Source organism: Pyricularia oryzae, chromosome 4 (assembly GCF_000002495.2).
Source record: "Pyricularia oryzae 70-15 chromosome 4, whole genome shotgun sequence".
Lineage (NCBI taxonomy): Eukaryota > Fungi > Ascomycota > Sordariomycetes > Magnaporthales > Pyriculariaceae > Pyricularia > Pyricularia oryzae.
In genome coordinates this window covers 4,643,878-4,671,052 of record NC_017851.1, presented here as the reverse complement: position 1 = coordinate 4,671,052, position 27,175 = coordinate 4,643,878, and the positions used below count along the sequence as shown (strand labels likewise).

Sequence of the window (27,175 nt, the reverse complement as noted above, 5' to 3'; positions counted from 1 at the left end):
CCAGTAGAGCCCGCTCCTACCAGCGCCAACACAGAGCCTGAAGAGCCCGTTGAGCCCCAATCCGACACAGAGCAAGATCAGCCAGTCGACAGCATCGAAGTTGACGGATCGTACGAGTACGAGTCAGTTTCTGAGCACCCAGGAGAGGCGCGAAACCCTCCCCACCAACCTTCTGCCAAAACGTTAGACGGCAGGAACGAAATTCCGAAATTTCCAAGCAGAGCGCCCTCGCCTGCCGCCCAAATGAGAAGCGAAATGGCAAACGAAAGCGAAAACACAACCGGCCAGGCCACCATCACTCAATCGCAATTGCAAGACCTCTTGGCTACTATTGCCCAACTGAAGGACCAGTTGGCCACCCAAAACAACTCCACCAGTAATGGAGCCCGTGGGGTTACACCCTTTAACAGCGCCTTCGGTGGGACCGATTTTAAACCTGTTGGATTTGCCGCCCATGATGCCTTTAGGCCCTACGGAAATGGCCAAATTAGCGTTAACCCCGGGTATGATAGAAAAGCCCGCAAGACCGGCGTTGACCCCGGATCTTTCGAGGGTAAGGACGACACCTTCGACACGTGGATCATCCAAGTCGCCGATATGATGGAAGAAGATGAAAGCACTTACAAGACCGAACGTAGCCGTATGGCAGCCCTTTTTTCGTTAACAAAAGGACCGCCTAACGACCTATTGCGTAGCCGTTACGCCTCGAAAGAAAACCCTTTTAGCGGTGTTGCCGAGATGGTCGCAACTTTAGCTGCGGTGTACCACGACGATAACCAAGGCACTAAAGCACGCCGAGAACTGGCTGAAATGATGTTTGACCCAGCAGACAAAACTATGGACATCCATGTTTTTGTTGGCAAAGTTAACACTTTGGCGGACCGCGCCAACATTCTCAAATCAGAGCGTAAAACCCTACTATACGAACATATTCCGGCAAAATTGAACACCCAGCTTTTCGACGACGCTAAAAATCCGGATATATCGTACGAGTCTTTCGTGAACAAAGTCGCCAACGCTGCACTGGCTAATCAGCGCGCCTACGAGGAAAACCTTAAACGGAAACAGGCTAAAAAGGGGCGCCAATCGCCCGAGCCTCGTCGTCGCCGTTCCCGCGATTACGAACACAGGAGAGAGGTTAAAACAGCGACTCCCACACCCGTTAAGGAAGTAGTCACTCTTTCCGACAAGGAAAGGAGCGCTCTTTTGGACGCAGGTCTTTGTTTTCTATGTAAGAAGGCCGGCCACCAATCCCGTCAATGCCCCGATCGCAAAATTATCGCCAATATGTTACAGGCTCTGGACCATGTGGATTCGTATTCGCAGCCTGACAATTCGACTCGCAACTCGTCGTCGACTTCCTCGTCTGATTCGGAAAACTGCTAAGGCTGCCGGAAGTCTCCTCGGCAGTCTGCATGCCTCAGATAGCTAAAATCGATAGATCACCCAAATTAAACACCTTCCTTGCTCCCATTCAACTGCAAGACAAAGGTCGTGGTCTCAACGCCCAAGCTCTCTGTGACACCGGAGCAGATGTGTACTTATCCATTCGACCGAGCCTGGCGAGAAAGGTCGCCCAACGTTTAGAGCTACCTATCAAAAAGCTCCCCAAACCTTTGGACTTTGGAGATTTTAACGGGAAGGTTACCGCAAGAGCCACCGAATACCTTCGGCTCACTTTGCAAATCGACGGACGACAATTCCCACGGCAGAAATTCATCCTCCTTGAAACGGCCCACGATGTGTTTATCGGACAAGAATGGTGGACGAAACATCGAGTAGGCTTATTCCCAGCTACCCGCAGCTTCGTTTGGCCCAACGACCTGCCCGCCATGGCCCAATACTCACCCGCAATCGTTGTACAACGTTCGAATCCGCCTCTGGACCTTGAGGCCCAAGCTGACGCAGTCCGCCGGGACCGCAAGATGGAACAAGAAGACCGTCGCATCCAGGTCCGCAAGATACTTCGAAGCCCTAAACGCCAACACGAAAACCAGGCTCAGATCGCAGAAATTAACGCCTTCCCGACTATCCCAAAGACCGTTTCCAACAAAGGCCTGCCAGCTAGTATTTGTGCCCTCCTTAACGACCCACGTCAAGATCGATGGAAGCGATCCCCGTTACCCACGGAGCCTATACCGCTGGTACCAGTAAACGATACGCCTACGACCAGCCTCAATGCGGTATCAGCCCTGCAGTGGAACAAGACTCACGATGGACGTCCCATTCCATTCCCTGCAGACGAAGACCCGGAGCACATCGCGCAAGTACGAGCCAAGTTACCCAAAGCACTTGCTCACCTCGAGGGTTTCTTTTCCAAAAAGGCGTCGACGATTCTCCCGCCTAGCCGACCCGGCTTCGACGTGGTTTTGGAACTCGAGAAACCTTTGGAGGGGAGGCCAGCCCGCTATTCGACCCCTTTCGCGATGATGGAGTTGGAAAAGGAAACCATCGACGAACTTCTGAGGATCGATTTCATTGAACGGACAATGGAGGAGACCGCAGCTTCGACTCTGTTCGTTCCTAAACCGCAATCGAAGGAGCAACGTTTTTGTGTGGATTACCGATGGGTAAACAAATTCATCAAAGGACGACAAGTACTTGCCCCCGACGTGGCCGGGACGTTGAGCAGATGTGGAAAAGCCCGGAGGATGACCAAGATCGACATTATTCGAGCTTTTAACAGATTGCTAATGGATCCGAAGTCACGGTATTTAACGGCGTTCAAAACGCGACAAGGCACATTTCAGTGGAAGGTCCTACCCTTTGGACTGAAGGTCGGACCCGCCTGGTTCCAAGCTTTTATCAACGCTCAGCTTAATGAACTGCTGGACGCTTTCGCGAGCGCCTACGCAGACGACGTGTTGATTTATACCGAGGATAAATCGGAGCAAGTCCACTTTGAGCAAACCGAGGAGGTTATTTACAGGCTGCACAAAGCCGGACTCCAAGGCGATATCAAAAAGTCAAGTTTCGGCGTTTTCGAAATCGAGTACCTGGGTTTACTTCTAGAGATCGGTAAAGGTATCCGCATCGACCCCAAAAAGGTCGAAGCCATCACCAGCTGGCAATGGGACGACGTCACCTCCGTTTCGGCAGTACGATCCTTCCTAGGCTTATGCAATTTCGTTCGGACGTTCTGCCATCACGCCAGCGAACAAGCAGAACCTCTGACCCGATTATTGAAAAAGGGAGTCCCGTTCGAAAGAGGCCCCGAGCAGAAATCTGCCTTTGAAGCGCTGAAACAGCTGGTGATCACCGCCCCCGTGATGAGTTTCTTCAAACCCGGTATGCCTGTCAGGATGGACACCGACGCCAGTGGCAGGGCCACCGCCGGTGTCGTGTGGCAGCAACAGGACGATGGCAGCTGGAAGCCAATCGGCTATTCGTCCAAAACCATGTCCCCTGCTGAACAAAACTATCCGATTCAGGACCAGGAGCTATTAGCTGTGATTAATACGCTAAAGGACTTCGAACCAGCCCTGTTGGGTACCAAGTTCTGTGTTTTCACCGATCACCAGGCCCTAATTTATTGGTCGACCAAGAAACTTTTGTCCGCTCGCCAGATACGATGGGCTGACTACCTGGCCAACTTCGACATCACCTTTAAATACCGTCCCGGCAAGGATAATGTGGCAGCCGATGCCCTTTCGCGCAAAACTATCGACAACCCTACGGTTAAGGCCCGAGCTGTGTTAGACCGCACCATTGCACTAATCCCTCCAGAAAAGATCGACTCCCGACCCGGCGAACCTCTTCCAACCATTAGCAACTTGGAACCCTCCGCACCGCAGGGAGCTGACCTGGTGGCCCTTATCCTGGAAGAAAACCTGAAACAGAACCTAGGTCACCACGACAATTTGTTAACGGTACCCGAGACTACCCAGGATGGCAAGATTTTCTTAAGAACGGCTCTCATCCGCGAAGCTCATGAGCCCAAGATCTTCGGCCATGGAGGCCAGAATAAAACCCTCAGCCGCCTGAAAAGAGATTACTGGTGGCCCGACAGAAATCGAGACGTTAAACGCTACATTAAGAATTGTCGCGAATGTCAACGCAACAAGGTACGACATGATAAGACGCCTGGGCTGTTGCACCCACTGGAGATCCCTAGACGGTGTTGGCAGCACGTAATGGTAGACGGCAAAGATATGCCCAAGGATAAAGAAGGCTATAATTACGTCTGGGTCTTCATCTGCCGATTGACCAAACTTTTGGCCACCCTACCGGGAAAAAAGACGGACACCGCGGAGACCTTGGCCATGCGGTATTATCAGACCGTGTACCGTTGGAAAGGCGTCCCCGATTTATGGCTTTCCGACAACGCCGGACCGTTTATATCCGAGTTCCTAAACACTTTAAACGAGTTGACAGGAACAAAGCATAAACATGGAAGCGCCCGCCACCCTCAAAGTCAGGGCAGCGTCGAAATTACCAACGCTGAATTGGATCAGAAAATGCGCTTTTATGTAGACAAATACCAAACGAATTGGCGACGGCATATCCCCGCTTTCGACTTCGGCCACAACTCGTCCGTCCACGCCTCTATTGGCATGGCACCGATCGAAGCAGAAACCGGAGCTCGCCCTAGAGACCCGCTCTCTTTACCTTTACCCGAAGAAGACCTGGAGACCGGTCAGCAATAAAAGGCGCTGGAAATGGTCCGCCAAGCCCGGCAAGCTCAGGAACTGGCCCGCAACAACGGACTCGGAGCGCAAATAGAACAACAGAGGCAGGCTAATAAGAAGCGGCGACCGGTCGATTTTACGGTGGGAGATGCGGTTTACGTTAGCAAAAAGGGTTTTTCCACCGAAGCTCCTACGACCAAGTTGGACTCGCAAAATGCAGGACCATGGACGATTCTCGAGGAAAAGGGCCACAGCTTCATTCTCGACACCCCTGCCTGGTATAAAGGTAGTAAGCTGTTCCACGCCAGCCGATTGCGCAAAGCAGCAACGGATCCATTACCTCAGCAGTATCAAAAGCCGGAACCACCGGTCGAAATTAACGGAGAACCGGAGTGGGAGGTGGAGCAAGTGTTGGCCTCACGTTTATTCGGACGAAAGAAAACGTTGCAATATCAGGTATCGTGGGTCGGACTCGACCCTGATGAGACATGGTATGAGGCCCGCGACTTGAAAAATTCACCAGTACTGCTGGATACCTTTCACAGGGAGTACCCGGACGCAGCAGGACCTCCGGTAAATTTGCAACAGTGGATCAGGAGCGCAGCAGAGGATGTTTTTGCGGAGGACGGACCCGAGGACAATGTTGCCGAGCACGATGCGAAAAAGACACGAGAGCGGAGGAAGGCCCCGAGGAGACACACGTGACAAACTCAAGACTCTGACCGCCTACGTCGATCAGGCCTTAGAGGGGGGTAATGTGAGGATCAGGCCCCTAGACCTACCCTCAGAATCACGTGAGGATCAGGCCCCTAGACCTACCCTCAGAATCACGACTCGGCTCCACACCGAGCCAGGGATCGGACAAGGATCCACTACCTCCGGATTTAAGCGCGTCTCTTGAGCGCGTCGACGATTGTAATTTCTCTCTTCTCTTCAGTTTAGAATTTTCGTCGATAGCGCCTAATACACTGAGGTTCTCCAATGTATGCCTGGCCGTGACAGAATGCACGTAATATGCACAAACCTAACGCTGGGTTATTTTTTATTTTTCAGCGCCTTTATGGAACGATTTGATGTATCAATATTAATTGCAAAAGATAACAATTGAGAAAGGTTTTAGTTTTTCCGGTGCACAAACAGGCCCGGCAGGGTCCGAATTTAAGGGTGCGTGCGTGCAAGTTAATTTGGGCGTGCGCCTTAAACATAGATTTCTATAAATAATATTTATAGCATAGCTTCGTAGTTAATAAGTGTTTTGCGTTCCAATAATGAGCATATTATAATAGGGCCTATATAATGGTAATTTAATAAAACGTTACTGTGAAATAACCATACCCCAGTCTTTATTATATTATAAATAATTTGCTATAATAGAAAGTATTAACAAAAATACTTCAAATAAATTATATTGATAACACATATAGTTTTTTTTTTTTCCAAATTTCGAAACTTAGTACGTATAATATCTAGGAACCCTTGCACAATATGACATATTCCGATTTCTTCTCAAAAAGCGTAGCTGTCAAACAGTAGGTAATTGAAAATTTGGGTAATGATTTTTCCCATACAAAATCGACTGATCCAGAATTTAGATCTGATCCATATTTTATCAACCCACCGTTAGACGCGGCTCACATGGAACAGCCCACAAGTAAGCTGCAGTGCAATATTCTTATCTCCCCATCGCGCATGGATGTCCCTGCCGCCGACGACTGGTGCTTTGTCAGTTGGCCAAAACCAAAGCTGCAATGGTTGTCCAGTGATCCGCAGATTGGTAAAGGAGGGGCTTATTGCTATTTTAGGGCGGCTTTTCATCTTGACCAGGTAGAGTACCTACCTCGCCGACAAGCTGCAACATATTATCGAGAGACAGTGGCTTATGTCGTGTCTCAGCATTTTGTTTCCATTGCAAACCGAGGGGAGGGGGAGGGGGCATGATAAAAGCACTTGCAGCGTCTTGGTGTCTAGACTAGTTCTAGTTCCTTGTTAAGGGTCCCTAATCATGATGTGATGTGTGCTGGAAAAAGAACGCAGGATTGTAACAAGTACTGCCAAACGTCAATTAACATCACAGGTAAGATCTCGATGTTTTTAGTGATTTCGCGCCGCAAGAAAGTTTCCCAACTAACCACACGCCCGGCCCGGCACAGCGCTACTGGATAAGGGCGCAGAAAAAACACGACGGGCCGTTGCTTGTGATGGGTGTCTGCACCGCGGGCTACGGTATGTGGCTGCCGTTATGGGTGATTGATGCCATCATTGTTTCTTGCTAGGTACACAATTGACAATGATCCAAAAAGCCACAAAAAAGGGATGCGAAAGATACACATTCAAGAAAAGAAAACCACAAAGATGCATTCTATCCCCCTCAAGCCCCTTTACTTGTGGCAGCGAGTGCAGCTTAATCGACAACGCCGTCAGCGCTCCGTCCATTGCTTTTTTTAAGCTTTCGCGCCGCGACATTCACCACCACAAGCCCAGCCCGATAGGCCCTTTTCTGCAGGCCATATCGAAAGAAATTGCTTAGTGCGACGCGACGTTTGTCTAGTGTCTAGTGATTTGAGCCAGCGATGAACTCGTCTGGGGAAGTGGAGGTGACCAGACGGATTGGCAAGACTGAGTGGGTACCTTATTCTTGCACCTGAAGCTGGCGGAAAACTTACAGTCTTCGGTGCTGTCCTGTCATGTGCGGGACCGTGACGGTACTTAGGTGGGCTTGCTTTTGTTTTGTCACCAACTAGCTCTCTTTTTTTACACTTTATATAGACTAGAGGCATTCTCTTTACAACTATTCGGATTTAAGGTGCCAGTCTGTTTGTTTGTAAAATTGAGAGATGCTTTTGTTTACAGAATCGACCGATTTGGCTCAGATTCTCCTTCCTTCCTCCTGTTATTATTCCTTTCAGCTCGCGAGAACCTAGGGCAGATTGTCGATTTTGCGCCCCAAAACATACGTGGTAGACAGAAACGTGCAGGTATCTGGCATGTAATAGCCTTTGCTTTCAACCAAGGCTTTTCTTTTCCAAGCAAAGAAGTTTTGGTTGCAGTGCGGTTGCGTTGTTTCAACGGGATCGAACTGGGGAAGGGCCAAGTGTGCTACCGTGGAAATTGGTAAGTGTGAGTGATATGTAAGCATTAGTCCAGCATAACGGAAAGCTCCAAAAATATTCTGCTCGAATCGCGGGCCCGATGTTACTATTTGCGGCCATTTGTGTTATGCTTCGAGTGACATGCGCAAAATTCACGTACTGATTTTCTTGTATTGACTCTTTTTTGAAGGATAATGCCCTTTGTCAGGCAACTTGGTTCCAAATATACTATATATTGTTGCCCTCTGCCTTGGTTGTTGGAATGTCCCTAGTTCAGAAAGGAAATGGAGGGAAGACCGCAGACGCAAGCATTACATCCCTGTAAATGTATTGGGCTATGCTGCCAAGAGATGCTATTTTTGGTCCTGAGCTAGCGGGGAACCCGTAAACATTGGCCCAAAAAAAGCTACCAGGTAAAATTTGAAGACCTGCTATAAGACCATCTGATATATTAAACTTGTTTTCGCGGCCTGGCTCTTGGCTACAATGGGCTAGACTAGTTTCATCTTTTGCTGTTATCAATCTCGTGTCGCCAAGCACCAACTAGAATTTGATTCTTCCGTCACTTTCAAGTCGTCAAAAACTGTGAGGCCAGTCCAAGTTCGGATTTGTCTTTTCAAAGAGGTATTTAAAAGCCTAAACTAACACCAAGCCACATAGTTTGTATACAGGCTGAAAAGAATAAAAACGACCATGAAGTTCGGACCCGCCATCGTCAGTAGTGTCCTGGTTGCCCTCCAGTGCAGCTTCGTCACGGCCGACACTTGTGAGATCAGTCTCTGGAGGACCGATGAAAGTGGAAGGCGACATCGTTTAGAGGTCAAAATGGGTGACGCAGGATCTACCTGTGAATTTAAGGTGCAGGATACAACGTTCAAGGTAAAGCTTAGAGGAACTTGCCAGCCCGAACGTGTCAGTGGATTACTTCCAGAACGTCACCATGTTAGTTACTCAATACACCGCGAAAACCCGATCAGCTCCATTCTCAGATTCGGCAAATGTTATACTTTTTGGGTACCCGGAGATGATTGGTTATGGGCATAGTAACACTCCTCGAGAGTTTGTTGAAATTTCTGTGTTTTACATAGAGGAGGAAACAGGTTTCTAATACCAGCCCTGTGCTTTGCCAAAAAAAAAATCCTTTTCTCTACCATCTTTTTCTGGGAAGAAGGACAACAGGAAAGCAAGTTTGATAATCTGATATAATGAGCCGGTTGGAGCCAGTCAAAGTGTCCCACCCGCTCCTGCAACAGTTTCGAAGTGCTCGTTAGTCTAGCCCTATGTAACATCTTGTCCACAGTCCATACCTGTGCAAGATACTTTGATGCAGTTTAGAAATCTAGAGTAGTCCTTAGAAAGCAGGTTGAAGCACAATTTATACGGCTGTGTTTAGGTCACAGATCTAGAAGAGACGCGTATTATCCACTGGTTGGACTGCCTGCAATCTCTTCAGGAGATATTTGTATCAAATAAGCACCATTTCAAATACTTGACTGATAGTGACAGCGGGCCGGGGGGGGGGGGGGGGGGGGGGGGAGCTGGACAGCTCACGACTGCAGTCACAAACACTTGACTCAAGCAACGGCCTACTCATCGGATGTTGCTAATGACGGAAGAATCTCGCCAAACTGCGCCGAAAAGAAAACTGACAGTGAGCCCGAGCATTGCCACCTATACTAGGGAGTCATCAATTTGCAGCACTTGTATCCACAACTATTCTTTTGGGGGGCAGAATATGGCAACGTCTGCAGAACCACTACAAGACCAGCCACCAGTTGGTCCGCGTCGACAAAACGTACTTGGGTAATCCCGTATGGTACAGGACGTAAGCGAAAGAGTCAGGCTAGGCTATCCTGGCACTCCTCTTGTTCCAAAATAATTTGCGCGGCAGAAACTCGCTTACTATAGCAAAACACAAAGCCGAGTGATTTCCGTGGGAAGTGACATACCACATGCCTTTCACTATCTCGCAGAAATTACAAGGCTTCGGTCCGTTGTTAAGTAGAGGAACGTTTGACCGAGACGAGTTGATTCTTGTTCAAAGCAAGGCTTTTTTTTCAGCTTGCCAATAATCGTACATTTGGTTATTTAAAACTAACATGATTGTATCCCCAACTTCTGCTCGCAGGTCCATCGAGGAATACTTGGCGCGGAAAGAGATCAAAGCATTATGTGCCCATTGGGGACAGAACAAAGACTGCAGCATACAGGATGCGAATAACCCCTCCCCGATGCATTTAAACCACAATATCTAGTCTGCGCATCCAATGAATGCAGTAAAGGCGTCGCCAAGAGAGCTTGGTCCAAGTTTAATCGTGTCGCCCGAGTTCGGAACGAATGCTTTAACATCTCGTCCAACCGGAAATAATTCGAATACGCCATTGTCGCATCCACTTTTCGAGTCAGGGTCGCCCGCCACAGCTTTGGCACTGTTGCTCCTGATAGATTCACACTAAAAAAAAAGAGGTTCGAGCTGGTTTCCATTGCCCCTTGCGGTTTTCAGATATAAATGCGGATAACTCACTGCATAAGCGTTCAAGTTCAAACTCTTGCATGTCCCACTGGTGTCTACAACACCCCTGTTGCAGCACAGCGGGCCGGTCGCTGGTTCGCCGGCAGAGGAGAAGATTTGGCCCAGCACTATGGTCGGGGCCAAAATGAGAATAGAGTAGCGCATTGCTTCCAGCTGACCAGCAGAGAGTTGAAAAGGGATGTGTAAGACAAGGGAGTCAAGAAACTGCAGTAATCGTTCTCGCGATACCGATTTCTTGAAAACGAGTATCAAGTTAAGCGACAGAGGTACGGAAATAGTATCTGAGCCGGGATTAAACCAGGGATCCAGTGCAGTTTATGTAATTCGAGTCCAATGGCAATGGGCAAAGAATATTGTACGGGACAGCGGTCACAAATTCCTTGCAAGGACAGGGGTGCTACGATTCCAGGAGTTCCAAGACGCGATCGGACGGCTGAGTGTATGATCAGCGTCTAAACATGGAACTTTACAAATGGTACAGATCTGTTACAAGCTATTTAATGGTCAAATGCACTGACATTTAGCAAGTGTCGCTTTCACTTAGGCTTTATAGGCGGAAAGCTTTGAGGAAACAGCTGGCAGAGAAAATATACACAAGCTTCGTGGAGTACTTTTGCAATTTACACTTGCTTACAACGGCTCCTCCTTATTCAATTTAATTGCTCTCCCAGCACTTAATTGACCGGGGTTAATATCAAACTTTATGCAATACTTTGACGCTCGACTTTCGATGAGAAAGTTATATTCGCTGCCTGCCCTGCCCCCGACTGTACAAACCAATTCAGTGGAATGAAGACAGCTTCGCAATTGAGGGGAGTTCATTCTTGGTAGTAGTGTGAGGAGCGGGCCGCGGCGGAAATGCCGCTGAGTAATGCGACGCTGCTAGCCAAGGTTTGAAATCGCAATTTGTTGGCCTTTGGAGGATTAAATGAAGATTTGGGCCAAACTGAGTGGACAAGGTGACAAGGTTCAACGTAGCAGGACTTGTGTTACATGTAATATCCAATGGACTGGTCGATGGGAGCGTCAAGCAAATCAACACTGGGGGTTTACCTTTTCAAAACGTCGGATTAGTCTTTCTAGCGTTGTTGGATTGTGTTTGGGTTCGTTATATTTCGAGTAATGTAATGAGCGGGCTCAGGGACAAGTCCCTGCGTATTTAAAGTTGGCCACAAACTCTCAAAATCGGAGTTTATAAACACATACAAGGTTTAATCCCAAGCTTTATGCTTAGTTATTATATGATAAGTACCAAACTACCTGGTCGCTAACAATTATTAATATACTTGCTGTTATACTGTATACATCCCATGACATTTGTGAGAAGTTCCAAGTTGCGCGGAATTCGGCATATATAAAGGCCCGCGCAGGGATGTTTTTATCTTTCAGCCTATTTTAAATCGACATTGGGAAAGGCAGACGCACTTTGCGGCGTTTTCACTGGCCATCCTTCACAGTCACTCAGCCTTTCACGTATATTCTTTACTTTTAAAGCTCACCTGGCGTCGTAATCCCCCTATCAAGCGCGACTCGTTAATCGTTCTTTTGGAAACAAGGGTCTTGCTTGGAGTCCTATCTGACTTACTCGACTGAAACAATCGCAACACGGTCAGTGCTGGTCCCAGAGAAACTTGGCTACTTTGTCCGCCAAGGTTACATACCACAGATCTCCGAGGGAGCTGTTCGTGGGCAAAACACACCGACTCATAACAACCCCAAAGTCCGAAGTTTCAGACGTCCAGAACCTCTTCGACAGGAGAAGAATTTGTCAGTCAGCTACCCCATCACCGTCTATCAAAATGTCACTGAGAATGAGCAGGAGCGCATAGAAGAAAGAGTGGGCACTCAGAAAAAAGGTCTGGATGGGTACGGCTGTCTGGAATGCGCAAGACACTTTCGACGGTATTAGGAAATGGGGCGGCGTCACATTGCGCTTTGGTCAGGACTGCACGCCAATGCGCACATGTATCAAGGGAGATGTTTACAACCATTGTTATTGATTTGTTCAGTAAATATATCACCTGGCTTCTGGAAAGCGTGGATGTATACACGTAAAAGGACTAGGTAAAATGTACATTTTGTTGGTTAGCAACGTAACATGTGCCACGGTTAACAGCAGCCCTGCTGAAGAGAACAAAGAGCTGGTGACGTTAGCGTAGTAGATACCTGAATGGCTATCTCTCATTTTAGTCACAGTCAAAATAATGAACAAGCATCCCCCCTTGGCACCAAGAATCTAGGCTTATTCAATCTCACTTTGGCATCCCGGGTTCCTGGTTCCCGAATAATCGTCCGCGTAGAAGCAACGACGGCCCGGAGATTGCTGTCAACACCATGACTCAGCCCTGTACTTGTGTGCTGTTCCATGTGGGCCCCGTCTGAATCCCATATCTTTTTATTTATTTCTTTTCTTTTTCTTTCTTTTCTTTTTTTTTTTTTTTGCGAAGAGTGCCTTACCCCGGCTGCGTAACTTGCCCCTCGCGAGTGGTCATCTGACACCCTCCACATGTTCAGGGCACTCAATTAGGACAAGGTGATTTAGTAAATTAGCCGAAACTCTAATAAAATCGTCATCACAAGAGCCCACAACGGTGGCGAGCCTCCAACGAGATCTGCCTCGCGAAGTGGGCGCGGGGAGTCCGTATCCGACATGTATCCACTCCCCTTCTACGACCTAAAACTTGTTGGGGGCCCCATCCAGACCTACTCTACTATCTGGCCATGACCAGCCAACCAGCAGATCACGCACTTCAACTCGCAGCCACCGCCGATCCGCCGAGTGTCGTTGTCGTTACCGTTTGAGGCGCCATCGCGTAGCTGTTTTGAAGCCGTGTTAGATATCCTCTGTATGGGGATTGAGGAGTCGGACGTGAGCAGAGCTGTGTGATGGCAGGCCAAGACAAAGCTAGGTGTATGATTGTTGATTGAGACATCAAAGGAGTTTGGAGGCATGAGCAGAGAGTGCTGATACAAAACAAAGAAGAGGAAGCAGAGGAGGAAGAACAAGTGGGAAATAGAAACAAAAAGAAGGCAAGTTTTTCATTCGATGGTAATTCTTCGATATGAGGTGACGCCGTGACGGACATGGCAATTTGGCGACTGACGGTCTTGTGCCGAGTTGACCGCCAGCAAGGTCTAGTTCTAGTATGGCAAGATTGTATATTTTTGTTAGTATTTACCCGACCTTTCACGTACCTTTCGGTTTACTATCTTACATCCCAAAGCTTACTCCAATCACGACACCCCAAGTGCTTTACCTTGCCACTCGGCCAGCTCACGCCCGTCCGCCTGGCGAATCGACCGGAAGCACGGCAAAAGGCGCGTCAGTGAACCTCCTGAAGTAGGAACCCATGCGCACCACAACGGCCGTGTCGGGATCTGCGGCCATGCGCTCACAGTGCCAGCCGACCCTGACGGGCATGCGGTCCCTGAACACGGACTGGTGCTGAATCATGCTGAGGACGATGGTTTTGACCGGCTCGAGGCTGAAAAAGTCCTCCAAGCCGGCGATGCGCATCCCCTGCCGCGGGTTGCATCTGTCGCGCGCCGAGCCGGTCGGGCGGTCCACGTGGCCGACGCTGCAGTCGCTCAGGCCCGAAAACACCCGGCAGAGGCGGTGGAGCGAAGGGTTGGTTATGTTGACAAAGGCCACGTTGTGGAGAAGGGTGTCGTCGGCTGGCAGCTCGAGCTTCTTGATCATGTTGGCCCAGATCATGGATATGAAGTCGGACGCTGGTATGTCGAGCTGGGCGCCGCTGCGGAGTCGGTCCCAACCGCCTTGCGTGGGAGCGTGGTACACGGCAGGCAGGAGGATCCAGCCTGCCTTGGCGTTGAAGTAACCATCGAGAAAGACCATGGGCTCGCTTCGGTCCCACAAGAGGGCGTGGATGGTGACGCGGAATACGTCTTCTGGACTGCTGCCATAACCCCCCACGCGCCAGGTTTGGAGAAAGCTCGTGGTCTGTTGGGTGAGGTATTGAGGCAGCTGTTGTGAGCAGCGAGCGATTTCGACGGTAAAGTCGCCGAGTCGATCTGGTGGAATTTGTCGATCAGCTGGTATTTCGTCTGCGCAGATTGCCTGGATGAGACTAACTAGCCCCGCAAAGCCTGTGATCGGGCCACGAATAGGAATCGGTTCCTGGCGATTGCTGGCACGACTGCCGGCGCGATTGTTTCTGCTGGACATGGTCAGTGTGGCGGGGTGTTAGGATAGGAATCTTACCTAGAGACTTTTGATGCTGGTGTTCTCTCAACTTGGTAACGTGTTCCAGGGTTAGTAGTGGCTGTTAACAAGTCGTCGACTCTTGTGTAAATCTAGATATGACAAGCCACAGGAGCAATTGAGGAGAGCCGCTCATTTTATAAGTATGGTCCACAGTCTGTATCATCTCAGCATGTTGCACGAACAATGATCTCAACATTTGAACATGGCATGGAGACGGCGAAACAATTTCATTATTCTCAATCATCCATAGCATACGCCGCCCTTCTGTCGCACTGCTTTGAGATAAAGGAGAGACAAGGTCTTTGTTTTCCTAAATTGAGCTTTCCCTGTAGTAACAGGCTCTACGCTCAACTCAATCCATTGATACCTTGGAGGAGATTTCGCATGACATAGCTTTTGCCAGCTCAGTCAAAGTACTCTGCGTCCGCTTCGGCTTTGACGACCCGTTAAGTTGAATATTATATATATTAAATGAATACATACAAATCGAAAAATAGTCAAAACATCCATCAGATCTGCACCCTATTTTATAGTAACTTCGCCTGCATGGGTCCATGTCCCCGGATCGTCCTTATCAATATCAAAAATATGTATCGATTCGCAGTTATCGGGCACAACGTATACTTTCATGTCCATCGACAAAGAAACGGCCGCCGTGCCAGAATCTAGACTGACACCTGGGATCGCTTTTGTAGACCTTGGATCTGTAAAAGTCCACCGTTTGTCATCCCAATGTGTCAGGGTGAGACGACCATTGGACGGGTACCTATGCAGAACGGCCAGGAAGAGAAGCCCCATGTCGGGTTTCTCGAACGAGGTCGCGTATATCTGCGGTGGATTGTCAAAAGGCATGGCCGTGCGAAAGATCTCGGGCTCTGGGTTGAGGAAAGCAACATGTTGTTAGTAGATGGTTATTGTTGTCCAACAGAGTAGTAGTAGCACTTACTAGGAGTCCACCACGTCAGGTCCGCTATGCGAGTAACCTCTGTGAAAAGACCCGTGGCGCCTTGGTAGTAGACTTTGGTGCTCGAGGCCTCGTTGGTCTTGTTGTCGAATGTAAGTGCCGTCAAAGCGATGCCGCAGCCCGGCGTGATGCTGTCGGCCATGTCACGGTATCGTTGGCCATTGAGCTCCGTCACCCGTGGATAGTGGATCCGAATCTGCTTGTTCACGTTTTCGTACGCCACGAGCAACGTGTTGGTGCACTTGCTTGGACAGACGTCCCACCGAGCGGCGAGCTGGGCGCGAGGACCGGATTGGATCGCGTACGTTATTTTTTCCCAGCTGTCGCCCTTGACGTTTGACGTTGTCAACTCGTGCACGGAGCCGGACGCTCCGTTGTACACCACCGATAAAGTAAAACCACCGTCGCCGGTATTACCGGATCGTACGGCAGTTGCAATAGCTGTTCCTGGCGTGGCTTCAATCCTGGCAGATCCTTTCAATCTGCTGCCAAGGTCGACAACCTCCCAATTTTGGCTTTTGGAATCCCAGGCTGAATATTTTATGTCGCCGGGGGTTTTTTGAGGTTGCCAAAACAGCATCTTGTAATCGGTACCATCGACCGTATAACTTACCGCACTAATGCCCGACTTTTCCATAACGATTGCGTTTGGGTTTTTGGGCGGCGGTACAGCGATGCCGGTGTTTGTCCCATTGTTGGTATTCGTCCCATTACCGGTGCTTGCCCCGTTGGGGCCGCCGTTGTTTTCGCCAACCGCACCCGTCCCGCCTGGGGTTGTCTCGTTTTTGCGCGAAACCATCATACCTCCCACGACGCCACCAACGATAGCACCGATAACCAGAATGGCCAGGATTATACCAAGGATGATGCATGTCCTCCTCTTGATCACCACGCTGCTCTTCTTTTTCTTGTTCTCCTCCGCCGGGAATATGTGGCTTGGTGCCGGCTCTGTATCCGAAGGCGGCGGGTATGGACTCGTGGTGCCGTTTTGCTGATAATAGGTTATAGAATAGTCCTTCTTGGTGTTTTGGGGAACCGTCTCGGGCGCATCGTTCGTGTAAACTTGGGGTGCATCGTTCGTGTAAACTTGGGGCGCATCGTTCGTGTAAACCTGAGGCGCTTCGCTTGGATAGACCTGGGGCGCATCGTTGCCAGCAACCTCGGGAAGGGTGCTGTACGCCACTGGAAAGGCCTCCGCGTGAGGGCGGGATGACATGTTTGCTTGGTGAGGGCGAGATGACGTGTATGGTTGCGCCATGATTAGAGCTTTGTTGACGTGTTGAGGTACCAAATCCCATTTAACAACGTGCTCGCGCTGTTGCTCGGCGGAGAGCCCACGACCCTCACAGTCGCGTGGGGACTGAAGGGGAATGGCCAGGGAAATAAAAACCGAGCAACCATGGGCGGCTAATTGACGAGACTGGTTGGTGATTTTGGCGAGATGTGAAATACGGCGCTAGCAGGGGGTTGTTGGTCTCGGTAGCACAAGAGCTTTGCCGCCAAGTCGCCAATGCCACAGCCTTGCCATGCTTGGAGACTTGGAGTGGGCACAAGCCCCGTGCAGAGTTGGAGACGTAGAGGACTTTTGCATGGCGGCGAAAGATGGCGCCATCCAGTCGAAGCCATGATAACAAGTTTCACTTTGTAGGTGTGTGTAGACACATGTGCCCTGAAATATCGGTATGGTTAGCAGTCAGTTCGAAACCCCAGTGGTTGAATAAAAATACACTTTGCTGGGAATCAGGGCACACATGAAACCTAAGATGTTGTTGTTGGTTGTACAGGGAAGCAAAAAGATCCTTAGGAATGTCGGATGTCACGATCGGTCATCGTGCGTGTTCCTGGCGGCGGGAGATTCCGTGGCAGTGTACAGAGCCTAGATCGAGGCCAAGCAACTGAAGCCAAGAAACCCCCCTGCTTATCTGAACAGCGCTTGCCTCAACGGGCGCTTAGCTGCATTGTCCTTGTGGGGAGATGATTTGCCTCATTGGATGACCACTGAAGTAATTCTGGGGGCCGAAGACGGATGACAACCAACATGAGGGGGGACAGATTGGGAAAGGCTTAAGCGAAACGACAGGCTGCATGGGCGGCCATCTTGGCAACGCTGGTATGTAAGGTACCGAAAAGACTAAAGTGGAGGGCAGAACAGCACGGGCAGCAGAATATCTTGACAAATAACTTGTTTTTCCGAAATGGAAGCAAATTTTTTTGACGAACACAAATTTATAAAAGTCTGCTGACGAACAGCCCTTCTTTCCATATTGAAACACCTGTTGAACGGAAGCAAACATGTGGTGTCGAGAAGCACGAGTTGCGGCCAAACACTTGCGTTTTCGTGGTGACTTGCCCAATTTTGGGTTGTGGGTTGTTGTTGATTTGTCCCCACCTACAAATGGAATTAGGATAGCCCATTATTACCTTCGGTTGCTCGGCAAAGAAGAGGTATTCTTTTCGACGCAAACCAGTCAAAAAAGTCAAAAATCTGTTTGTTCGACAGCCCGGGCTCAACGTATGCATTCAGTAAAAACGGGACACAATGCACAAGTTTTTAAGCTTACCTGATATTTCTTGATGAGGAAAGCGCAATGAAAAGAATGTCGACCGATCTAACTGTCCAACTTGCAACAGTTGACACCACCCCCGCTTGTGAGCAAAGGCGGGTCAAGCCCAGAAATTAGCGCCCTTGTGAGGGGAACAAAAAAAAGTCCAGTTCAGGTCGAGTTTCGAACAACCCAAAACCTGCAATGTGAAAAGAATTTACGGAGCTGCAGCGACGGCCACAGGGTCCTCGCGGTGTCGCACTGGGGGGACCTTGGGGTAAAGTAGGCTTGGGGGTCACATCTAATGGCCTGAATTTTGGGAACTTGGAACCCAAGTTGCTGCTCCCTGATTGTTCCAGTTGTAGGCTTGTGGCCTTTGGAGGCCCGGTAACATGTCGCTTTGGATTGACGAGACCTTGTCGACTAGCCATACTTCATACCTACGTGGCGTCGCTATGTGGAACTCGGCCGATGCGATACAGTACTTACTTCGTAACCCCAAGGGCGGCAGTTCCGACTCATCGCATCCTTTTTGGCCACCTACCTTGGGCATGTCCGGAGGATGAAAAAACTGCAAGTTTTCGTCGACATCCCGTCAAATCACCGATTGCATCAGTCCCACACCCTGAGCAGGGGCAAGGTTATTTATGGCGACCTTTCGCGAGGACCCATATGCAGTCAGCGAACGCCCAGGATATACCTCACCCAGTACAGCAGTACCCAAAAAGTAAGGTTGTTGGCTGCCGGAGCAGGCGCACGTGTTTAGCTGACTACCTATCATACCGGTAGTTGCCATGCGGTTTGTCTTGATTCATGGCATTCAACAGACTCGGTGTATGCACCAATCTTGGGTGACGTATAACGGAACCTGTCAGCTCGCCAAGTAGAGCTTCCCAATTTGACCCTTTTTTTTCTGCAATTGTCAGGCCTTTTGTCGCTGCCTATCATTCCGACCAACGTCGTAGAGAAAAATTTGTATACCTGACCAAGCAATGCTGGAGACGCGACCACTATGAATAAAATATGAAGCCTGAGAAGGAATAACAACCACTGTTGTTGGGAATTATACCTTGTGTAGTACTGAATCTACTGATGCCGATCCAATACCACCTCGATAGCCGCAGCTGTTGTGTCTCTGCAAAGCTGGACCGGCAGCGGGGGTCAAGATCTAAGCTGGCGCATTCGTGCGTACGTTGGAAAGAACCTTGCAAGCATGCTGGACCGGCTTGGGAGATCCACGGCTTTGGTACTCTCCCATGGTCTTCTTCCACAGCTCGTCATCCGGACGGTGAAGACTTCAGGATTATATGGGAGAGGTGGGTCTTCACCATACAGCACTGGCTTTTTTAAGATGCAAAATTCACAAGATTTGGGCAGAGCCTGACTAACCTCGACTTTGACGAGACGCTAAGCCAGATTCTTCCCCTTCCAAGCCCTTTTAATGTCAAACGGTGCAGGGAACCAGACTGGCGGCTTTCCCTCTTCCATCATCTCGACCAGTGCCTCGGCGCTCCGAAAGGCCCACGCCATGCCGTGACCATTCATGCACACCGACGCAAACAGCCCCTCCTCGCCAGGGACAGGGCCCACGACCGGCAGACCGTCCGATGTATAGCAGGTGATGCCGGTCCAGTCGCCCAGAGACTCTGTCGCCTCCCCCCAGTTCTCGCGCCCAAAGCTCACGCGCCCGGCGCTGCGCAGGAAATGCGCAATCTTGTCGTTGACGACCGTGTCGTCGGTCACGTTGCGCTCCCCCGACGGGCTAAACACCTGCCCGCCGCCGTAGATGACGGCGCCGGCGCCAGCGTCTCCGGGCTGGCGCGCCGTGATGTAGTAGCCCCCGCCGGTCGGGTCGTCGCCGTAGCTGTAGCTGCGTTTGAAGACGGGGTTGGCGGACGTGTCGGCCGACGGGCGCACGGCTGACACCTGGCTGCGGCCCGGCTGGAGGAACTGCGTCGCCCTGAAGCCCGGATGCAGGGCCGGGGTGAAGCCGTTGGTAGCCAGCACGACCTTGCTGCCCTTGACGGTTCCGCGGTCCGTCTTGACCTCCCAGGTGCTGGGGTTGGCGTCGTCCGGGCCTGAGACTAGGGTGAGCTGGAGGGCCATGGTGTGTGTTTGTAGATTGAGGCCTTTGGCCAGGCCGAGCTCGAGCATTGCGCAGACCGTCATGTAGGGGTTCTGGGTGTGGCCCGTATACGTCACGGCGCCGAGGATCTCGGGCCATTGCGAATGATCCCTCGCCTCTTGGCCCCGGAGGATCCTGCGCGGGTTTCCCTGCGGCACGTCCTTGGGCCGGCGTTCCTCCAAGGCCTGCTGAAACTCTACAGTCTCGACGGCCTTGTCAAACTCCTCGTGGGTGTAGTACAGATCTGCCGTCTCGACGTCCCGCCACCCGCTCGACACGTTGTGGGAGAGCACAAAATCCCGCACGTCATCTACGCAGTCCTGCTCCAGCTTGGCAACTTTGAGCGCCTCGTCCTCGCCGTACAGCTCGATCCACTCCTTGATCTTTTTGTAGTCGCCCGTCTTGGCGTGGCCGCCGTTCCTCCCCGACGCGCCCGACGCGGCGGCGCGGGCCTCGAGCATCAGGATGGACAGCGACGGGTCGCGGGTCAGCAGCTTGTGGGCGGTGGCGGCGCCGCTGATGCCCGAGCCGATGATGACGTAGTCAAAGGTCTCGTCCGTGGGCAGGTCTGGCGTCGAGCGGAGGTTGGCGATGCGGTGGGGCGGGTCCTGCCAGAAGGACTTGGTCGGGTTGGGCATGGGGAAGCCATCGAGGGAGATGATGGAGGTGTTGCATGTTGGGGGAGATGAGGCAGACTCGAGACGTTTGATGACGTGGGAGAGGGTTGGGGTCAGGAACGAGCTCGAGGCTACGAGGGTTAGGAGTTGAGGGGACCACATGACGGACGACGCCTTTGGGGGTTTGGCAGGTGTGTGAGGTCTGCCTGGCTCTCTGGCGATGCCGATCGTGGTTTGGTCGCCATCATCTTGAGGAAAGAGAAATATATAGATGATGAGGCATCTTCTTGCAGCCTGCCACAGTACCGAGATCGGAAGTGACGTCGGAGGTCATGGCCAAGCACCGACGCCAATACGTTGTTGATCTTCTCCAAGTTCTCTTCTGTATCTTGGACAAGCCTTCTCCAAGCAACATTGTGAGCTCTTCCGAGATAAACAACCCCGATTGAACATGGTCAATCCACCAATAATCAGTTCAATTGTTGTCAATTATCCACTCTGACTATACCCACCATAGGGATGCTCCCAATTGAAACATACTGTCGCGTAGTTGACGGCTTAATTTTCCGCATGTTGTGGAGATAGAGCGATCTCAATGCCGTGCCGATGGTCGTCCTATCTGTCTCTACTCCGCGTCGAGAGCTCACGGCTCCACTTTCGGGCTGATGGTCCGTCCTGGACGATCCTGACCTCGTCATCACAGTCCCACCGCGGGACTGTTCATTTGCCTGCCCATTTTCCTTCCTATCTGGTACACTCATTACAGGTCTTCTTGATTGATGTTCTAAGCTTTCTTGACGTTGGATGTACTGGAACGGTCTGACTCGACCGCTAGTTCACCTGCGATTCTCGGAAGTTTCCTTCGGTTTGATCCACTCGAACCTCCATCTCCACTGCACCATGAAACCACCTACCGACTTACCAAGCTGGGAATGCTATTCCAACAACGCAGGCCACAAACCTCGCCAAGCATAGGCCACTGCTTCTTGTTTTCACAGTTGTTGCAGGAGTAAAATTGAATAGTATAGACACATTCTCATCGGCCCAGCTATGCACATTTTGATTGCTTTGTTCATATTCGCACTGACTATAGATCGCGACTATCGTCTCGCTATCAACTCAGAGCAGCAGGTGCGTGGCTTGATAATAAACATGGGTGTGAGGCCTGCCAGAGTTCGCGTGGCACTCCAGTGTTTTTAATGCAGGGATTTGACTCAAAACGGAACAAGCTTGTTTGAGAACCAAATTTAGACCACAACTGCTATTGTTTGGGGGCTATAGCATGACCCAACTGAGGAGGTTTGAAACCACTCCCAAACTAACAAATAGACTCTCGAGTGCTAATTCCGGCAGCAATACCATCTTCCTGCTGTCAAATCTAGCAGTGTAAAGCATTCCATGAGTGGGGGCTAAGGTTCTTGTCTCCCCAGACTTGTATCGATTGTAACCTACGGTGACATATGCCGTCTGGACTTGTTCGTCCGATGTGGCTTTACAACCTTACAAGGGATCACTTATGCATAATAGAGACAAAATCTCTTGGAGGCGATGCCAAGATAAATAGAGCTTTCGTCCACCTCCTAATCGGGCTTAACTCTCTGAGAACCATCCACTCGACAACTCTTCTTTTCTACAAACCATCTTCTCTTCTTTTTGTATTTTCTCCATTATACCCACTTTGTGCCTTTTTCTCTTCTTTGTATACTCTATTTTATTCAACAGAACCAAAAGAAAACATTGCCAGGATGCAGTTCTCTACTTACTACGCCACCCTCGCCATTTTGGCTGGTCTGTCCGCGCAGGTCGCGGCTATGCCCATCTCCAGCACCGGCGCCGAGCTTCAAGCCCGCAGCTGCGAGACGAACCCCTATGGCTGCGGCCTGAACCCAAAGTCGAACCCGGATGCACCGGACAAGAGGGATCTGGAATCAAAATCCGAGCTTGACGCTCGCAGTTGCGAAACCAACCCCGCAGCATGTGGTATCAATGGCTTTGTCGATAACGGCCACGTCGTCACGACAGGACCCATCCGAGGCAAGGCCAAGAGAGAGGAGGAAGAGGAAGAGGGCGAGGATGCGGCGGAAGTCGACGCGGCGGAACTCGATGCTCGTAGCTGCGAAACCAACCCCGCCGCATGTGGTATCAACGGTTTTGTGGAAAACGGCCACGTCGTTACCACAGGACCCATTAGAGGCAAGGTCAAGAGGGCAGAGGAAGAGGAAGAGGACGAGGATGCCGCGGAGCTCGATGCTCGCAGTTGCGAAACGAATCCCGCCGCATGTGGTATCAATGGCTTTGTCGATAACGGCCACGTCGTCACAACAGGGCCCATCCGAGGCAAGGCTAAGAGAGAGGAGGAAGAGGACGAGGAAGAGGATGCCGCGGAGCTCGATGCTCGCAGCTGCGAAACCAACCCTGCAGCATGTGGTAACAATGGTTTTGTGCAGGACGGCCACGTTGTCGTGACTGGAAGGATTCACGGATAAGATGCTTGGCGATAACGAGGGGAAAAGCTTGTATGCTACCTGTGAATGAGAATCCATCCATTTCCCTGCAAAGGAAGCGCGCAATTTCTTGACATTGACCGACTCGCCATATCTGATGATCTGAAATCGATGGAAAGACGGCAGCTTGTCATGGATGGACTGCAATGTCGCGCCTGGGGGAGGCGGCGGCAGTGAGACGGGTCGCCGGAGAACATTGACGTTGAGCTGTTGCAAAGGTGATCACAATCTGGGAAATTGGGGCTTTGTTTCTCGTATATTTGATCAATGGCTGCTTGGCGTCGTCGATGGCTTCCGGAGTACCACCGGTGAAATGCGCTCGACTCGCCGTTGACTGGGTTCAGGACTGGAAGTTGCGTTGAGGCAACCCCCATCAGTTGTTGTTATTGTTTCCTCGAGTTGTGCTTCAGGCGCCGAGTCATCCTTACAGCTGATGTTTCGTAGGCTTGTTATGGCAAGCCATGTCGTAAGACATTGAGTGGAGAATCAGAAAGCTGGGTCTCCTTGTAGGAAAACATGGTTGAGAAACAGGAATGTAGCCATGAGCCTGTAGGCAATCGTTGAGGGTTTACGGTAGAGCTCCACATCAGCCCATGTGACGAATATCCCTGTCGACCTCCAAGGCACAAGATGGTTAGCATGGAAACCACAAAACTGTACAGCTACTCATCCAGCTATCCGTTAGACTTGGACTGCTCTGCATGGATTGACACTCATAGGGTCACCTAGAAGAGCAAAAGAAAAAGGAATGAACCAGCTTTTTTGGGGTGCGCCACAGGAAGAGTGCTGGAGCTCTACAACGCGGCATCATCCATGGGTATGCTGTGCAGGCTGCAGCCCCGCAACAAAGCGGCCAAAGGACTGTGTGAGTATGGAGCTTGAGTGCAACTGGCATTTGACAAGACGAGCTACCGTGTGACTTCGGGCAAGAAGCTTGCATTAAAGGATGCTGACACTCTCATCGCTCATGATATTGTCCGGGCGCAATGTCATGTTCTGCGTTGGTGCAGCACGTTTGGTCGCGATTCGCCAAACAGATTGTCATCAACCGGGCCCTGTATCGCGGGAGATTCTTTCTGTCTACATCCTGCCGGCAAGTGCTTGAGCACTTGACGAGTTACTGATTGGAAATATACTGCTTTCTTTTTGCAGACGTGTCGTGTGCGCTCGATCACGGCGTCGATGTTGTTTTGCTGATTATCTTGGTGCTCCACAGAGCTTGTGTAGAATTTCCTCGGAGACGTATGTGTCCTAAGCGCCCTTTTCAAAGGCACCTAAAGTACCTTTGACAGCCCTCGGTTTGGCCTTCATACATGTCGAAACCTCGGTTCTTGTTCTTGTGAGCAGGTAACTTGGATAGTGTGTTTGTGGGGGCTGACCTTGAATCTATCCGTCGGCAAGCCGTTATGCTGTGGTTCTGCTTCGTTCCGTTCTTGTGGATTTCTTTTACACATGCTGATTTCGACGGTGCCATTCTAGAGATACTTTGGTCCAGTAACTGGAAATGGTTTGTGGAGGGAGGCTTGCCGGTCGGGTCTTCTCGTGTGTCGCAGTGGCGAGCTGGCTTCGCAAGCTGATCTGGGATTGGAGGCAAGAAGAATGAGCCAATGGCAGGAATCTCCACAAGATTGGTGGATTCTCTGGCTGGTAAGTTAGGTCTTTTGTAGGGGATTAAAGAGTTCCGAAGATAGGTAACTAGAGACCACAGAGGACCTGGAATGTGACGCTGAAGCACTACTTACCATGGCTCGTGGATTGAATAATGCTGCTTCTTTCTTGGTGTTGGGCGATAATGGTGCAAACCTTGAAAATCGAAGAAGTCTGACCTGTCTGGCTCTTAAGCCACGAAATTCCAAGGTCTATTTGTTTGACTGGCCCAAATGTTGCCGAGTGATGGTGATGGTGTACTGTTGGGCTGCTCAAAAATGCTCGCAACCAAGATTTCCCGTCGGGAGAACAATCAAGACGCAACCGATGCTGGCATTGCTAGCAACAAGTTCCTCCATCCGCTCTCGCGCACCAGAAATGCCATGCTACCTCATTGAAGTTGCCCACAACTCCACTACATGCCCCACTCATGACACGCCTTTGACCGCGTCCTGCAGTGCACTAGTAACTAAGAGGGAACTCAGATCTTTGACCTTGCTTTGCTCGAGCACAGGTTGGCTGGGAGACTCGATGGGTACCAATGTCTGTCAGAATGTTGCAAAACAAAGGGTCCTATCGCCACAAAGCTGAGCAATAAGCATCCTTTGACATGCTCCTTTGTCACATTTTCACCACGCACTAATCAACTTCAACCAGTCCAGGTGTCTCTCCCCCTGTCAACACCACATGGATCTGCTGCGAGTCTTTGGATGACAGTCCCCAGGAGGATCATGGTAATAAGTCCGTTAGGCAGTTTCTTGGCCCCAAAGAGCTTCATCTTTCACCGGACTCCTCGTGTGCTAACCAGCATGTATTTCTTCGAGGTATAGGTCACTTGCGGTGCACATCAATACGCAACTCTTTCGCAGTCCTACCAAGCACAACCGCATCGACCGCCGCCTCTCCATGACTGCCTCCCTCGCCCATTAATGGCAGCAACACTTATAAGACTCGAGCCGAACCAATACACGCCCAGATTTCTCCCTTGATATACCTGTCGAAGCTCACACAGCACTCATAAGACTGCAATCACACCGAGCCACGACTTCAAGGCTACGGCCAAGGAAGAGTTGAGCGGTGCCCTGTATATCTCCAGCTGCGTCTTCTCGGAGGTCAAGACTTGCTCGTCACCCGGCTACCCGATATCCTCAAGCCCTCAAATAGGCAGGAAGCTGCTGACATCATTGGAGAGGATTCTAGTCCTAATAAAACAGGCGCTGTAGCACCTTGGAAACTGATAGGATCAGGGATATGTTATAATGTTGAAGGGCTACATGGTAGCTGAAGAGGCACAGGGAAAGTTAACAACCCGCCGGAGCACTATTATAGCAAATACAAAACGGATCTGAACAAGTAGTCTCACATCTGCGCTGTTACTAGTGGAAGTGGTAAACTGCGCCTGAGGCATCTGGAATTTGACCACGCCTGCTTGCCTGTGCATTGAGGAAGGAGAGACGAGCCTGCGGCATCAAGCGATATCGTCACCCCGCCTCTTGTTCAGTTGTGACACAACAGCATGGGTAGAAGCGTGTCCGATAAAATGAAAGCTCAGTTGCCCAGAGAAATCACGATTTTACAAACAGCGCAGGATGGAGTCTTCGAGAGCGAGTTCTCGAAATGCTGTGTTTCTGATCACTAACGTGCCGACCTTTGAGAGCCGTCATAACCATCACGTTGCATGGGCGCAGGGCTCGTTTCTTTGATGAAAACACCATGCCGAAAAGATCGGATTCAGCCTTCTCAAGCGCAGTTGACAACCTGCAGACACTTATGCAATTGTTGAACATGATCAAAACAAGCATGACTTTGGGCCCACTTGCAGCAGCAAAAGCGATAGATTGACATGGCCATCGTCACGAATCAAGCGCGCTGCCACATCCAGCGTCGGCAGCTATTATGACTCAACCTGTAGTGAACAGATCCCATGAGGATCCGCCTCGCTTTTTATTGCATTTTGATACCATCAACTTGTGATCATTTGGTGATCTAGTAACTGAGGTATAAGATGTCAAGTTCTATTCTGCCCGCCAATCAAACCCCTGATGGTGTAGTTGGTTCATCACGTCTGACTGTAATTGCTTGGTTGTAATCAGAAGGTCACCGGCTCGACTCCGGTTCGGGGGAATTACATTTTGCTTTTCTTTTTTTGCTATTTTTGATCAGTCCAGTCAGAGACCAGCCACAGAGATTGTACTCAGGGCGCGTTCGAGACAGGTGAGGTGGAGGCGAGTTGGTTGCACCTTGGGAGTGACAAGGCGACGCAACGCATGCTACAGCTGTTCATGTACCAGACTAGACTA

The 27,175-nt window shown here is 50.4% G+C and overlaps 7 protein-coding genes and 1 non-coding gene across 8 annotated transcripts; 3 read left to right on the top strand and 5 right to left on the bottom strand.

Moving 5' to 3' along the window:
• Positions 1-6,263: 6,263 nt before the first annotated feature.
• MGG_17228 (uncharacterized protein) lies at positions 6,264-7,399 on the top strand (the record flags this gene model as incomplete). The annotated part of the gene is made up of 4 exons (XM_003717370.1): positions 6,264-6,350; positions 6,779-6,851; positions 7,294-7,314; positions 7,395-7,399. The coding sequence occupies 4 exons, from the start codon at positions 6,264-6,266 to the stop codon at positions 7,397-7,399; spliced, it is 186 nt and encodes a 61-aa protein (XP_003717418.1).
• Positions 7,400-9,968: 2,569 nt separating this feature from the next.
• MGG_17227 (uncharacterized protein) lies at positions 9,969-10,394 on the bottom strand (the record flags this gene model as incomplete). The annotated part of the gene is made up of 2 exons (XM_003717369.1): positions 9,969-10,169; positions 10,242-10,394. 2 exons carry the CDS (start codon positions 10,392-10,394, stop codon positions 9,969-9,971), a joined length of 354 nt encoding a protein of 117 aa, XP_003717417.1.
• Positions 10,395-13,185: 2,791 nt separating this feature from the next.
• MGG_13585 (uncharacterized protein) lies at positions 13,186-14,436 on the bottom strand (the record flags this gene model as incomplete). Its single annotated transcript, XM_003717368.1, has 3 exons — positions 13,186-13,391; positions 13,466-14,211; positions 14,344-14,436. The coding sequence occupies 2 exons, from the start codon at positions 14,434-14,436 to the stop codon at positions 13,525-13,527; spliced, it is 780 nt and encodes a 259-aa protein (XP_003717416.1). The 3' UTR covers positions 13,186-13,391; positions 13,466-13,524.
• Positions 14,437-14,897: 461 nt separating this feature from the next.
• Positions 14,898-17,252, bottom strand: MGG_13584 (uncharacterized protein). Its single transcript, XM_003717367.1, has 3 exons — positions 17,191-17,252; positions 15,422-17,108; positions 14,898-15,350 (listed from the first exon to the last, which is right to left on the bottom strand). The coding sequence occupies exons 2-3, from the start codon at positions 16,695-16,697 to the stop codon at positions 14,998-15,000; spliced, it is 1,629 nt and encodes a 542-aa protein (XP_003717415.1). The 5' UTR covers positions 16,698-17,108; positions 17,191-17,252; the 3' UTR covers positions 14,898-14,997.
• Positions 17,253-17,665: 413 nt separating this feature from the next.
• Positions 17,666-18,535, bottom strand: MGG_17226 (uncharacterized protein; the record flags this gene model as incomplete). The annotated part of the gene is made up of 3 exons (XM_003717366.1): positions 17,666-17,828; positions 18,001-18,052; positions 18,472-18,535. The coding sequence occupies 3 exons, from the start codon at positions 18,533-18,535 to the stop codon at positions 17,666-17,668; spliced, it is 279 nt and encodes a 92-aa protein (XP_003717414.1).
• Positions 18,536-19,281: 746 nt separating this feature from the next.
• On the bottom strand, positions 19,282-21,058 carry MGG_13583 (FAD dependent oxidoreductase superfamily protein; the record flags this gene model as incomplete). The annotated part of the gene is made up of 2 exons (XM_003717365.1): positions 19,282-20,855; positions 21,031-21,058. 2 exons carry the CDS (start codon positions 21,056-21,058, stop codon positions 19,390-19,392), a joined length of 1,494 nt encoding a protein of 497 aa, XP_003717413.1. The 3' UTR covers positions 19,282-19,389.
• A 1,411-nt stretch (positions 21,059-22,469) lies between these two features.
• Positions 22,470-23,210, top strand: MGG_10102 (uncharacterized protein; the record flags this gene model as incomplete). The annotated part of the gene is made up of 1 exon (XM_003717364.1): positions 22,470-23,210. The coding sequence occupies one exon, from the start codon at positions 22,470-22,472 to the stop codon at positions 23,208-23,210; it is 741 nt and encodes a 246-aa protein (XP_003717412.1).
• A 3,701-nt stretch (positions 23,211-26,911) lies between these two features.
• Positions 26,912-26,999, top strand: MGG_20212. Its single transcript has one exon. It is a non-coding gene; the product is annotated as a tRNA-Tyr (tRNA).
• Positions 27,000-27,175: the final 176 nt, after the last annotated feature.